The sequence below is a fragment of the Panthera leo genome, chromosome A3, assembly GCF_018350215.1.
Source record: "Panthera leo isolate Ple1 chromosome A3, P.leo_Ple1_pat1.1, whole genome shotgun sequence".
Classification (NCBI taxonomy): Eukaryota; Metazoa; Chordata; class Mammalia; order Carnivora; family Felidae; genus Panthera; species Panthera leo.
Genome location: NC_056681.1, coordinates 89,689,388 through 89,702,965, shown reverse-complemented (window position 1 = coordinate 89,702,965; position 13,578 = coordinate 89,689,388). Strand labels below are relative to the sequence as shown.

The following is a 13,578-nucleotide window of genomic DNA, read 5'->3' as shown; positions in this document are numbered from 1 at the left end:
GGGTTGGATGCTTAACCAACTGAGCCACCCAGGTGCCTCCACAAGTGCTTCTCTATGCTTTTTCTGTCCCTTCTAGCTGATTGTGGTGGTGAATCCAAGGTAACTGTGGGATCCATGTTTTGAAGACAGCAAGCCAACCTAGGTCTTTGGTCATTATTTTATAAGAAACAGATTGGTATTGTATTTGTACTATTATATATTTTTGCTACTATTTAACATTGTATTATATGTAACATTTAATATAATACAAAATGCCAATAATTCACCTGCCAGCCTAAAACTAGACCTCCACAGTTTTTAAATTTTTATGAACTACTTGCATTATTATAAGTATCATGAGATAAAAATATGTCAATCGCAAGCAGCATGAGTTCCACATAAGTTTTTTTTTTTTTAAGTTTATTTATTTATTTTGAGGTGGGGGTAGTGGCAGAGAGAGAGGGAGAGAGAGAATCCTAAGAAGGCTCTTCATTGCCAGCACAGAGCCCAATGCGGGGCTCGAACTCACAAACCATGAGATCATGCCCTGAACCGAAACCAGGAGTCAGACACTTAATCAACTGAGCCACCCAGTCACACCAACTTCCACATAAGTTGTAACTCCACTAGAAATTAAGGCAAAAACATAATCACACTCTCTTCATAGCTGTGTAAATAAAAGACGGATAGAATCGCTTGGATCCTAATGCATAAAACAAAAATTTCGTTTTCTCACTAGAAAGACCTCCTCACAAATTTCTGAGATCACTGCATATAAAAGTTGGTATTATGACCTAAAATGTAATCACATTCTCTTACCATCTGTGCCATGAGGATGAGTAATCTGTTGAACTGAAGATGATGACACAAACTTGACAGGAACTTTGTTCAGGTTCTGGGTACTGGGCTCTGGACTTTCAAATCCATGATCTTCAGCATTAATAAAAATTTCAGATGAAAACATGGTTTTTCCTGGACTTTCTGTTGTTATCTGAGTGACTGCATCAGATGATAATTTTCCAGAAAAGGCAGAAAATGGGGGGGTCTTAATCTCCTCTGACGGTCTGAACAAAAAAGAGAAAGGACACAGCAGGTCATATCCGTGGCTTATCAAATACTGTAATCTCTTTCCAAAGGTAGCTTCAAGGAATATTTTGTGGAGATACAACAACTTCAAATGGTTATTTCTACAGTACCCTTTGCCATCTGAGATACTTATAATCCAAGTGTGCATGAGTTTACTTTTATTCATTTTAAAATCTACTTTAAACTTCAATTTAGAATGCTATCATACAATTTAGCTGAGTAATAGTACTTTTCAGTTGAAGTAAAAATATATTCATTTCAAAAAATTACTAGAAGTCCACTATAAATTAAATGCATAGTGTACAAAAATAAACAAGAAATAATGACTTGCATGAAGAAGTTTATGTTAGTGGGGGAACCAGAGATTTTCAAAATTGTAATTATGTATTATGATTTGAGAATTAATATTAAAACAGAATAAAGAAATTACTGAATAAACACAAAATGAAAGAAGATAAATCTTGTTTACAGAATTCCAAATAATATATGTAGATACTTCCCCATCCAAGGAGGTGAAGATTAATCTCTCCCTTCTCCTTTGAGTATGGGCTGGATTAAGCAACTGGACTCCAAAGAACAGAGTAATAAAAAGGGATAAATAGTAACTTTATAGTGTAGAAACCTAGCGAACACCATGGTGATGAAGGGTCATATCACCAATGTTGTCATGTAGATGTCACATTCTCTATGCTATGATGTGAAGCAATGGGTATTTCCTTCTTACGGTATTCTTTGCCAAAACTCCTAATTCAAGTCTAATCATGTGAAAAACATCAGCCAAACCCAGACTGAGGGACATTCTACAAAATATCTAACCAATATTTGTCAAAACTGTCAAAATCATGAAAAAAAGGAAGGAATGAGGCACTGTCATTGAAAAGAGAAGACTAAAGAGACATGACAACTATCTAAAGGGAATTGTAAATACTGAACTGGGTCCTGGAACAAAAAAAAGGCCATCAATGGAAAAAATATGAAATATAAATAAAGTTGGGCGTGTAGTTAATGGTAATGTACAAATGTTGCCTTCTTAATTTTGACTAATGTTCACAGCCGTAATGTAGAATGTTAATAGGAAAAGCTGGCAGATGGGTACAGGGAACTCTATTATGTCTGTCTTTTCTGTAGACCTAAAAGTACTCAAGGGGCACCTGGTGGCTCAGTCTATTACGCATCCAGCTCTTGATTTCAGCGCAGGCCATGATGTCATAGTTCCTGAGATGTAGCCCTGCATGAGGCTTTGACTGATAGTGCAGAGCCTGCTTGGGATTTTCTCTTCCTCTCCCTCTGCCCCTCCCCGACTCATGCTTTCTCTGTCTTTAAATAAACTTAAAAAAAAATAAACTTACTCAAAAATATTTTTTAAAAACAGAGTAATACTGTATTAATACTGTATTAGATACAGTAATAATGTGTTACAAAACAGAAGAACCCTTGAATTTCTACCCTCTGTCTACTATTCAATTGAATAGGAAAACTGAAGAGGAAAATTATGAGAAAAGAAAATAATAGGTCAATCTTCCTTATGAATATGCAAGCAAGAATACTAAGGAAAATATTAGAAAACCAAACGCTGTATGTATGCGAATTCATACCAAGATGGTTTACTCCAGGAATGTAAGGTGAGTTAACACTCAAAAATCAATCAATATGATTCACCACGTCAAAAAAATAGACAAAATGTTTATGACCACATAAATATAGCTAAATAAAGCATTTGATAAAGCTCAAGAATTATGTATGATAAAAACTCGTAGCAAAGGGAAATCACAAAAAACTTTAGAGCAACCATCCTATTCATACTGAAATATAGAAAATGCTCACTGTTAGATTAGGAACAAAATAAGGATGTCAATTCTCACCATTTCTGTTCAACTTTAGTAAAGGTCTTAAATGGCATTACCAGTAAGGAGAAAGAAGAAAGAAGAAATAATAATATATATTTTATATAATTAGGTACACAGAAAACCTAAAACAATCTAAACATAACTAATTAAAATATAAATTTTTAGAAAAGTTGCCAGATAGGAGATAGAAATTTTTAAAAATCCACTTTTGGTATCAGAAAAATTATAAAATCAAAGGCTAAAAAATATGCCATCTGTAATATCACAAATATCAAATACCTAATAGTATAATTAAAAATGTAAGAACTCTAAGTAGGAAGCTATTCATTAGAGAAATTAAAGGTAACCTAAATAGGACTTCCATTTCCAGGTAGAATACAGTACATAGCCACAGGCCATCATTCCTGTTACAACAAGGAAATAAAATTGAATAAATTATAAAAATCACAGGTAAAAGATATCAGAGAGCTATGGAAGCAATCAGGAAATAATATCATCTAATATGCTAGAGAAGGGATTTTGGAGATTATGGGCAGAGACTGAGTGTAGGCAGACATACTCCCCATGGAAAGAGAAATCACCAGAGCTTTTGAGGAACTCATGGGCTACCATGGAGTGAAATCTAGCAAAATGCCAAGCCAATTTCCCCCCAGGACATTTTCTTAGTATCAGGATGGTATGGGAGAATGTGAAATTGAGTCAGAGAAGCAGAGTGCATTCTGCTTCATAGTCAAGGCATTAATAACAAACCAAGTCCCATTAGACAGAGGGGCCTTTAACAAACATCAGGTCTCCTCCTCAAGACATTTGCCAAATTTTGAACCTGAATAAGGCAGGAAGCTAAATAACTACTGCCTGAGTGAGAGAACTTTCAAATCTGAGGACACATTCCAGACTCGAGAGAAAAAAACCAGAAGTGCCATTCCCAAGAAAGGGGCTGAGCCAAAAAAAGTAAAATCACTTCCAATGTTTGGGTTCTTATGAGACAAATTTCCATTAAGAAAGTGTAACTACAGAGGTGCCTGGGTGGCTCAGTCAGTTGGGCGTCCGACTTCGACTCAGGCCATGATCTCGCAGTTCACGAGTTCAAGCCCTCTGTCAGGCTGATAGCTGATGCTGATAGCTCAGAGCCTGGAGCCTGCTTCGAATTCTGTGTCTCCCTCTCTCTTTGCCCCTCCCCCCAGTCATGCTCTGTCTGTCTCTCTCTCAAAAATAAATAAACATTAAAAAAATATATGAAAAAGAAAGTGTAACTACAACATAGCTGGGCTGCCCTTACATTTGCCACATTCAAACCTGCAAGGGCTGAGAGTCTAAACAGAAGAACTCAAACATCTGAGACACTATCTCACTGTATTTACTTACTGCAGAATCAAAGATCTGTCAGGATTAAAGCAAAAATCCAGGAAGGCCACAAATCAGGAAAAATCAAAAGCATAATGAGTCAACTACAGCTTCATCCCACTGCTTACTCAGTAAAATACCTGACATGACTGAAGTGATCAGTCATTTTTTAGGATTTATTTTTTATTTTTTAATTTTTTTTTAAATATGAAATTTATTCTCAAATTGGTTTCCATACAACACCCAGGGCTCAGCCCCAAAGGTGCCCTCCTCAATACCCATCACCCACCCTCTCCTCCCTCCCACCACCCATCAAACCCTCAGTTTGTTCTCAGTTTTTAACAGTCTCTTATGTTTTGGCTCCCTCCCTCCCTAACCTTTTTTTTTTTCCTTCCCTTTCCCCATGGTCTTCTGTTAAGTTTCTCAGGATCCACATAAGAGTGAAAACATATGGTATCTGTCTTTCTCTGTATGACTTATTTCACATAGCATAACACTCTCCAGTGCCAACCACGTTGCTACAAAAGGCCATATTTCATTCTTTCTCATTGCCAAGTAGTATTCCATTATGTATATAAACTACAATTTCTTTATCCATTCATCAGTTGATGGACATTGAGGCTCTTTCCATAATTTGGCTATTGCTGAAACTGCTGCTATAAACATTGGGGTACAAGTGCCCCTATGCATCAGTACTCCTGTATCCCTTGGGTAAATTCCTAGCAGTGCTATTGCTGGGCCATAGGATAGATCTATTTTTAATTTTTTGAGGAACCTCCACACTGTTTTCCAGAGCGGCTGCACCACTTTGCATTCCCACCAACAGTGCAAGAGGGTTTCCATTTCTCCACATCTTCACCAGCATCTATAGTCTCCTGATTTGTTCATTTTAGCCTCTCTGACTGGCGTGAGGTGGTATCTGAGTGTGGTTTTGATTTGTATTTCCCTGATGAGGAGTGACGTTGAGCATCTTTTCATGTGCCTGTTGGCCATCTGGATGTCTTCTTTAGAGAAGTGTCTATTCATGTTTTCTGCCCATTTCCTCACTGGGTTATTTGTTTTTCGGGTGTGGAGTTTGGTGAGCTCTTTATAGATTTTGGATACTAGTCCTTTGTCCGATATGTCATTTACAAATATCTTTTCCCATTCCGTTGGTTGCCTTTTAGTTTTGTTGATTGTTTCCTTTGCAGCGCAGAAGCTTTTTATCTTCATGAGGTCCCAATAGTTCACTTTTGCTTTTAATTCCCTTGCCTTTGGGGATGTGTCAAGTAAGAAATTGCTGTGGCTGAGGTCAGAGAGGTTTTCTCCTGCTTTCTCCTCTACGGTTTTGATGGTTTCCTGTCTCACATTCAGGTCCTTCATCCATTTTGAATTTATTTTTGTGTATGGTATAAGAAAGTGGTCTAGTTTCATCCTTCTGCATGTTTCTGTGCAGTTCTCTCAGCACCATTTGTTAAAGAGACTGTCTTTTTTCCATTGGATATTCTTTCCTGCTTTGTCAAAGATTAGTTTGCCATACTTTTGTGGGTCTAGTTCTGGGGTTTCCATTCTATTCAATTGGTCTATGTGTCTGTGTTTGTGCCAATACCATGCTGTCTTGATGATTACAGCTTTGTAGTAGAGGCTAAAGTCAGGGATTGTGATGCCTCCTGCTTTGGTCTTCTTCAAAATTACTTTGGCTATTCAGGGCCTTTTGTGGTTCCATATGAATTTTAGGATTGCTTGTTCTAGCTTCGAGAAGAATGCTGGTGCAATTTTGATTGGGATTGCATTGAGTGTAGATAGCTTTGGGTAGTATTGACATTTTAACAGTATTTATTCTTCCAATCTATGAGCACGGAATGTTTTTCCATTCCTTTGTATCTTCTTCAATTTCCTTCATAAGCTTTCTATAGCTTTCAGCATACAGATCTTTTACATCTTTGGTTAGGTTTATTCCTAGGTATTTTATGCTTCTTGGTGCAACTGTAAATATGATCAGTTTTTTTATTTGTCTTTCTGTTGCTTCATTGTTAGTGTATAAGAGTACAACTGATTTCTGTACATTAATTTTGTATCCTGCGACTTTGCTAAATTCATGTATCAGTTCTAGCAGACTTCTGGTGGAGTCTATCAGGTTTTCCATGTAAAATATCATGTCATCTGCAAAAAGTGAAAGCTTAACTTCATCTTTGCCAATTTTGATGCCTTTGATTTCCTTTTGTTGTCTGGATTGCTGATGCTAGCACTTCCAACACTATGTTAAACAACAGTGGTGAGAGTGGACATCCCTGTCGTGTTCCTGATCTCAGGGGGAAAGCTCTCAGATTTTCTCCATTGAGGATGATATTAGCTGTGGGCTTTTCATAAATGGCTTTTATGATATTTAATTATGTTCCTTCTATCCCGACTTTCTTCAGGGTTTTTATTAAGAAAGGATGCTGATTTTGTCAAATGCTTTTTCTGCATTGATTGACAGGATCATATGGTTCTTATCTTTTATTAATGTGATGTATCACATTGATTGATTTGTGAATGTTGAACTAGCCCTGCAGCCCAGGAATGAATCCCACTTGATCATGGTGAATAATTCTTTTAATATGCTGTTGAATTCGATTTGTTAGTATCTTGAGAATTTTTGCATTCATATCCATCAGGGATATTGGCCTGTAGTTCTCTTTTTTTGCTGGGTCTCTGTCTGGTTTAGGAATCAAAGTAAGGCTGGCTTCATAGAATGAGTGTGGAAGTTTTCCTTCCCTTTATTTTTTGGAACAGCTTGAGAAGGATAGGTATTATCTCTGCTTTAAACGTCTGGTAGAACTCCCCTGGGAAGCCATCTGGTCCTGGACTCTTGTTTGTTGGGAGAGTTTTGATAACTGATTCAATTTCTTCGCTGGTTATGGGTCTGTTCAAGCTTTCTATTTCTTGCTGTTTGAGTTTTGGAAGTGTGTGGGTGCTTAGGAATTTCTCCATTTCTTCCAGGTTGTCCAGTTTGCTGCATATAATTTTTCATAGTATTCCCTGATAATTGCTTGTATTTCTGAGGGACTGGTTGTAATAATTCCATTTTCATTCATGATTTTATCCATTTGGGTCATCTCCCTTTTCTTTTTGAGAAGCCTGGCTAGAGGTTTATCAATTTTGTTTATTTTTTTCAAAAGACAACTCTTGATTTCATTGATCTGCTCTACAGTTTTTTTAGATTCTATATTGTTTATTTCTGCTCTGATCTTTATTATTTCTCTTCTTCTTCTGGGTTTAGGCTGTCTTTGCTGTTCTGCTTCTATTTCCTTTAGGTGTGCTGTTAGATTTTGTATTGGGGATTTTTCTTGTTTCTTGAGATAGGCCTGGATTACAATGTATTTTCCTCTCAGGACTGCCTTCTCTGCGTCCCAAAGCCTTTGGACTGTTGTATTTTCATTTTCATTTGTTTCCATATATTTTTTAATTTCTTCTCTAACTGCCTGGTTGATCCATTCATTTTTTAGTAGGGTGTTCTTTAACCTCCATGCTTTTGGAGGTTTTCCAGACTTTTTCCTGTGGTTGATTTCAAGCTTCATAGCATTGTGGTCTGAAAGTGTGCATGGTATGATCTCAATTCTTGTAAACTTATGAAGGGCTGTTTTGTAACCCAGTATGTGATCTATCTTGGAGAAGGTTCCATGTGCACTCCAGAAGAAACTATATTCTGTTGCTTTGGAATGCAGAGTTCTAAATATATCTGTCAAGTCCATCTGATCCATTTCACTCACAGAATCCCCCTTAGGATCTCTTGTAGGGCTGGTTTAGTGGTGATGAATTCCTTCAGTTTTTGTTTGTTTGGGAAGACCTTTATCTTCCCTTCTATTCTGAATGACAGACTTGCTGGATAAAGGATTCTTGGCTGCATATTTTTTTCTGTTCATCACATTGAACATTCCCTGCCATTCCTTTCTGGCCTGCCAAGTTTCATTAGATAGGTCTGTCACTAGTCTTATCGGTCTCCCTTTATACGTTAGAGCATGTTTATCCCTAGCTGCTTTCAGAATTTTCTCTTTATCCTTGTATTTTGTCAATTTCACTATGATATGTCGTGCAGAAGATCGATTCAAGTTCCGTCTGAAGGGAGTTCTCTGTGCCTTTTGGATTTCAATGCCTTTTTCCTTACCCAGATTAGGGAAGTTCTCAGCTATGATTTGTTCAAGTATACCTTCAGCCCCTTTCTCTCTCTCTTCCTCTTCTGGAATTCCTATTATACAGATATTGTTGGGTTTGATTGCATCACTTAGTTCTCTAATTCTCCCCTCATACTCCAGGAGTTTTTTATCTCTCTTTTTCTCAGCTTCCTCTTTTTCCATAATTTTATCTTCTAATTCACCTATTCTCTCCTCTGCCTCTTCAATCCGAGCTGTGGTCACCTCCATTTTATTTTGCACCTCATTTATAGCATTTTTTAGCTATAGTCCCTTGATTTCTGTAGCAACAGATTCTCTGCTGTCCTCTATACTTTTTTCAAACCCAGTGATTAATTTTATGACTATTATTCTAAATTCATGTTCTGTTATATTGCTTAAATCATTTTTGATCAATTCGTTAGCTGTCTCTACTTTCTGAAGTTTCTTTTGAGGAGAATTCTTCCATTTCGTCATTTTGGATAGTCCCTGGGGTGGCCCAGAACTGCAGGGCACTTTCCCTGTGCTGTCTAGAGTAACTTGTGTTGGTGGGTGGGGCCACAGTCAGACTGGTGTGTACCTTTATTGTCCCCGCTCCCAGGGGCAGGACTCACTGTGCAGTGGTGTGGCCCCTGTCTGGGCTACTTACACACTGCCAGGCTTGTGGTGCTGGTTTGATGGGATCTGGCATATTAGCCGGGGTGGATCTGCAAGGTGCACAGGGGTGGGAGGGGCAGGCTCTAGCTCACTTTGCAGTCGGCGGTCCCCTGCAGGAGGGGCCCTGCAGCACCGGGAGGGAGGTCGCCCCATCGGAGGGATGGATCCACAGAAGCACAGCGTTGGGTGTTTGCGTGGTGCCAGCAAGTTCGATGAACTGGTTCCCTTTGGGATTTCAGCTGGGAGATGGGAGAGGGACATGGCGCTGGCCAGAGCCTTTGTTCCCCACTGAGCTGAGCTCTGTCTTCCAGGGCTCAACAACTCTCCCTCCCGTTGTCCCCTCACCCTTCCGCTCTCCGAGCAGAGCTGTTGACTTATAACGTTCCAGATGTTAAATCCCACTGGCTGTCAGAACTCATGCAGTCTGCCCCCCCACCCCCCCGCTTTTGCAAGCCAGACTCAGGGATTTCGCCTTGCCAGGCCAGCTGCCCCTCCACTGCCCCGGCTCCCTCCCACCAGTCTGTGTAGCGCACCGCCTCTCTGCCCTTCCTACCCTCTTCCGTGGGCCTCTTGTCTACACTTGGCTCCGGAAAGTCCATACTGCTCATCTTCTGATGGTTTTCTGGGTTATTGAGGCAGGTGTGGGTGGAATCTAAGTGATCAGCAGGACGAGGTGAGCCCAGCGTCCTCCTATGCTGCCATCTTCTCTGGCAATTTCTCTCTTTCTTCTCATTTTGTATGATTAACAGAGGAAAGGGCAAATCCTTTTGGTGGAAAGTAACACCACCTTCAGTCTTTATAATGTTTTAATTCACAACATCCAGTACATAATAAAAAGTTACAGAATCTGCCAAGAAGGAAAAAGTGACTAAAAATTGAGAGAAAAAACAAGAAAAGCTGATTTACAAAGGATTCAGATACTGGAATTAGTGCAGAAAGGACTTTAAAATGACTGTGAGTACACTGAGAGATCAAAGTATGGAAGATTAAATAGATAAAAATATAGGGAATCTTAACAGAAAATTAGAATCTAATTTTCAGAATCAAATGTAGACAAAAACAAAACAAAACAAAAACACCCAGAACAGATTCCCAGCAGACCTCAGGAAATACTAAAATAATTTTTTTTTTACGCTCGAATAAAACCCAACATAGTACAGACGTACAGGAAAGAAGGAAGGCACTTAAAGTCTCTGTGTGTGTCTGTGTATAATTTATACAAGTACATACACACACACACACATATGCAGCTTTTCACATATACCTCTATGTTCTATATTTCATATGCATGAAATGGAATAAGCAAGCAACAAAAATGTCCTGTGGTAATTTTAAAAAATGTAGAAAAGAAATGTAAGCTAGAACGAATACATGAATTCAGCAAAGCTATAAAATCTACAGAAATTGGTTGCATTTCTCTACAACAATAATAAAGCAGCAGGAAAGGAAATCAAGGAATCGATCCCATTTATAATTATTCTAAAAACTGTAGGATACCTATGAATAAACCAAAGAGGTAAAAGATCTGTATTCTGAAAACTACTTACTTAAGAAAGAAATTCAAGAGGACACAAAAAAATGGAAAAACATTTCATGCTCATAGACTGGAAGAACAGATATTTTTAAAGTCTATACTACCCAAAACAATCTACACATTTAATGCACTCCCTATCAAAATACCGACAGTATTTTTCACAGAGCTAGAACAAACAATCCTAAAATTTATATGGAACCAGAAAAGACCTCAAATAGCTAAAACAATCCTGAAAAAGCAAAGCAAAGCTGGAGACATCATATTTCCAGACTTCAAGCTGTATTACCAAGCTGTAGTCATTAAGACAGTAGGATGCACAAAACGAGACACAGATCAAGGGAATAGAACAGAAAACCGAGAAATGCTTCCTGCACGGAAGCAGGAAAGAATATCCAAAGGGAAAAAAAGACAAGTCTCTTCAACAAATGGTTGGGGAAAGTGGATAGCAACATGCAGAAGAATGAAACTGGACCACTTTCTTACACCATACACAAAAATAAATTCAAAATGGATGAAAGACCTAAACGTGAGCCAGGAAACCATCAAAATCCTAGAGGATAACACAGGCAGCAACTTCTGATCTTGGCCATAGCAACTTATTACTAGACAAGTCACCAAAGGCAAGACAAACAAAAGCAAACATGAACTACTGGGACTTCATCAAGATTAAAAAGCTTCTGCACAGCAAAGGAAATAATCAACAAAACTAAAAGGTAACTGATACAATGGCAGAAGATATTTGCAAATGACCTATCTGATAAAGGGTTGGTATCCAAAATCTATAAAGAACAAATAATCCAGTGAAGAAATGGGCAGAAGACATGAATAGACACTTTTTCAAAGAAGACATCCAGATGGCTAACAGACACATAAGATGCTCAACATCACTCATCATAAGGGAAATACAAATCAAAACCATGGAGATACTACCTCACACCTGTCAGAATGGCTAAAATTAAAAACACAAGAAACAACAGGTGTTGGCAAGGATGCAGAGAAAGGGGAACCCTCTTGGACTGCTGGTGGGAATGCAAACTGATGCAGCCACTCTGGGCAACAGTATGGAGGTGCCTTAAAAAGTTAAAAGTAGACCTACCGGTTCCGGAAGATGGCGGCGTAGGAGGACGCGGGGCTCACAGCGCGTCCGGCCGATCACTTAGATTCCACCTACACCTGCCTAAAGAACCCAGAAAACCGCCAGAGGATTAGCAGAAGGGAGTCTCAGGAGTCAAGCGCAGACTAGAGGCCCACGGAAGAGGGTAGGAAGGGCGGCGAGGCGGTGCGCGCTCCACGGACTGGCGGGAGGGAGCCGGGGCGGAGGGGCGGCTCGCCGGCCAAGCAGAGCCCCCGAGTCTGGCTGGCAAAAGCGGAGGGGCCGGACAGACTGTGTTCCGACAGCAAGCGCGACTTAGCGTCTGGGAGGTCATAAGTTAACAGCTCTGCTCGGAAAGCGGGAAGGCTGGAGGACAAAGGGAGGGAGAGCTGCTGAGCCCCCGGACGGCAGAGCTCAGCTTGGCGGGGAACAAAGGCGCCAGCGCCATCTCCCCCGCCCATCCCCCAGCCAAAATCCCAAAGGGAACCAGTTCCTGCCAGGGAACTTGCTCGCTCCGCGCAAACACCCAACTCTGTGCTTCTGCGGAGCCAAACCTCCGGCAGCGGATCTGACTCCCTCCCGCTGCCACAGGGCTCCTCCTGAAGTGGATCACCTAAGGAGAAGCGAGCTAAGCCTGCCCCTCCAGCCCCCGTGCACCTTGCCTACCCACCCCAGCTAATACGCCAGATCCCCAGCAACACAAGCCTGGCAGTGTGCAAGTAGCCCAGACGGAACACGCCACCCCACAGTGAATCCCGCCCCTAGGAGAGGGGAAGAGAAGGCACACACCAGTCTGACTGTGGCCCCAGCAGTGGGCTGGGGGCAGACATCGGGTCGGACTGTGGCCCCGCCCACTAACTCCAGTTATACACCACAGCACAGGGGAAGTGCACTGCAGGTCCTCACCACGCCAGGGACTCTCCAAAATGACCAAACGGAAGAATTCCCCTCAGAAGAATCTCCAGGAAATAACAACAGCTAATGAACTGATCAAAAAGGATTTAAATAATATAACAGAAAGTGAATTTAGAATAATAGTCATAAAATTAATTGCTGGGCTTGAAAACAGTATACAGGACAGCAGAGAATCTCTTGCCATAAAGATCGAGGGACTAAGGAACAGTAACGAGGAGTTGAAAAACGCTTTAAACGAAATGCAAAACAAAATGGAAACCACAATGGCTCGGCTTGAAGAGGCAGAGGAGAGAATAGGTGAACTAGAAGATAAAGTTATGGAAAAAGAGGAAGCTGAAAGAAAGAGAGATAAAAAAATCCAGGAGTATGAGGGGAAAATTAGAGAACTAAGTGATACACTAAAAAAAAATAATATACGCATAATTGGTATCCCAGAGGAGGAAGAGAGAGGGAAAGGTGCTGAAGGGGTACTTGAACAAATTATAGCTGAGAACTTCCCTGAACTGGGGAAGGAAAAAGGCATTGAAATCCAAGAGGCACAGAGAACTCCCTTCAGACGTAACTTGAATCGATCTTCTGCACGACATATCATAGTGAAACTGGCAAAATACAAGGATAAAGAGAAAATTCTGAAAGCAGCAAGGGATAAACGTGCCCTCACATATAAAGGGAGACCTATAAGACTCGTGACTGATCTCTCCTTTGAAACTTGGCAGGCCAGAAAGGCTTGGCACGATATCTACAGTGTGCTAAACAGAAAAAATATGCAGCCGAGAATCCTTTATCTAGCAAGTCTGTCATTTAGAATAGAAGGAGAGATAAAGGTCTTCCCAAACAAACAAAAACTGAAGGAATTTGTCACCACGAAACCAGCCCTACAAAAGATCCTAAGGGGGATCCTGTGAGACAAAGTACCAGAGACATCACTACAAGCATAAAACATACAGACATCACAATGACTCTAAACCCATATCTTTCTATAATAACACTGAA

At 40.1% G+C, this 13,578-nt stretch overlaps 1 protein-coding gene across 15 annotated transcripts in view; it reads right to left on the bottom strand.

Annotated features, from left to right (window-relative positions):
- The window catches only part of ALMS1 (ALMS1 centrosome and basal body associated protein), a 230,530-nt gene that overhangs the window by 92,784 nt on the left and 124,168 nt on the right, over positions 1 to 13,578 (bottom strand). For all 15 annotated transcript variants that reach the window (XM_042932717.1, XM_042932716.1, XM_042932701.1 and 12 more), the window contains one exon: positions 799 to 1,043. In XM_042932717.1, coding sequence (XP_042788651.1) covers positions 799 to 1,043 — 245 coding nt within the window. The remainder of the gene's footprint in view (positions 1 to 798; positions 1,044 to 13,578) is intronic.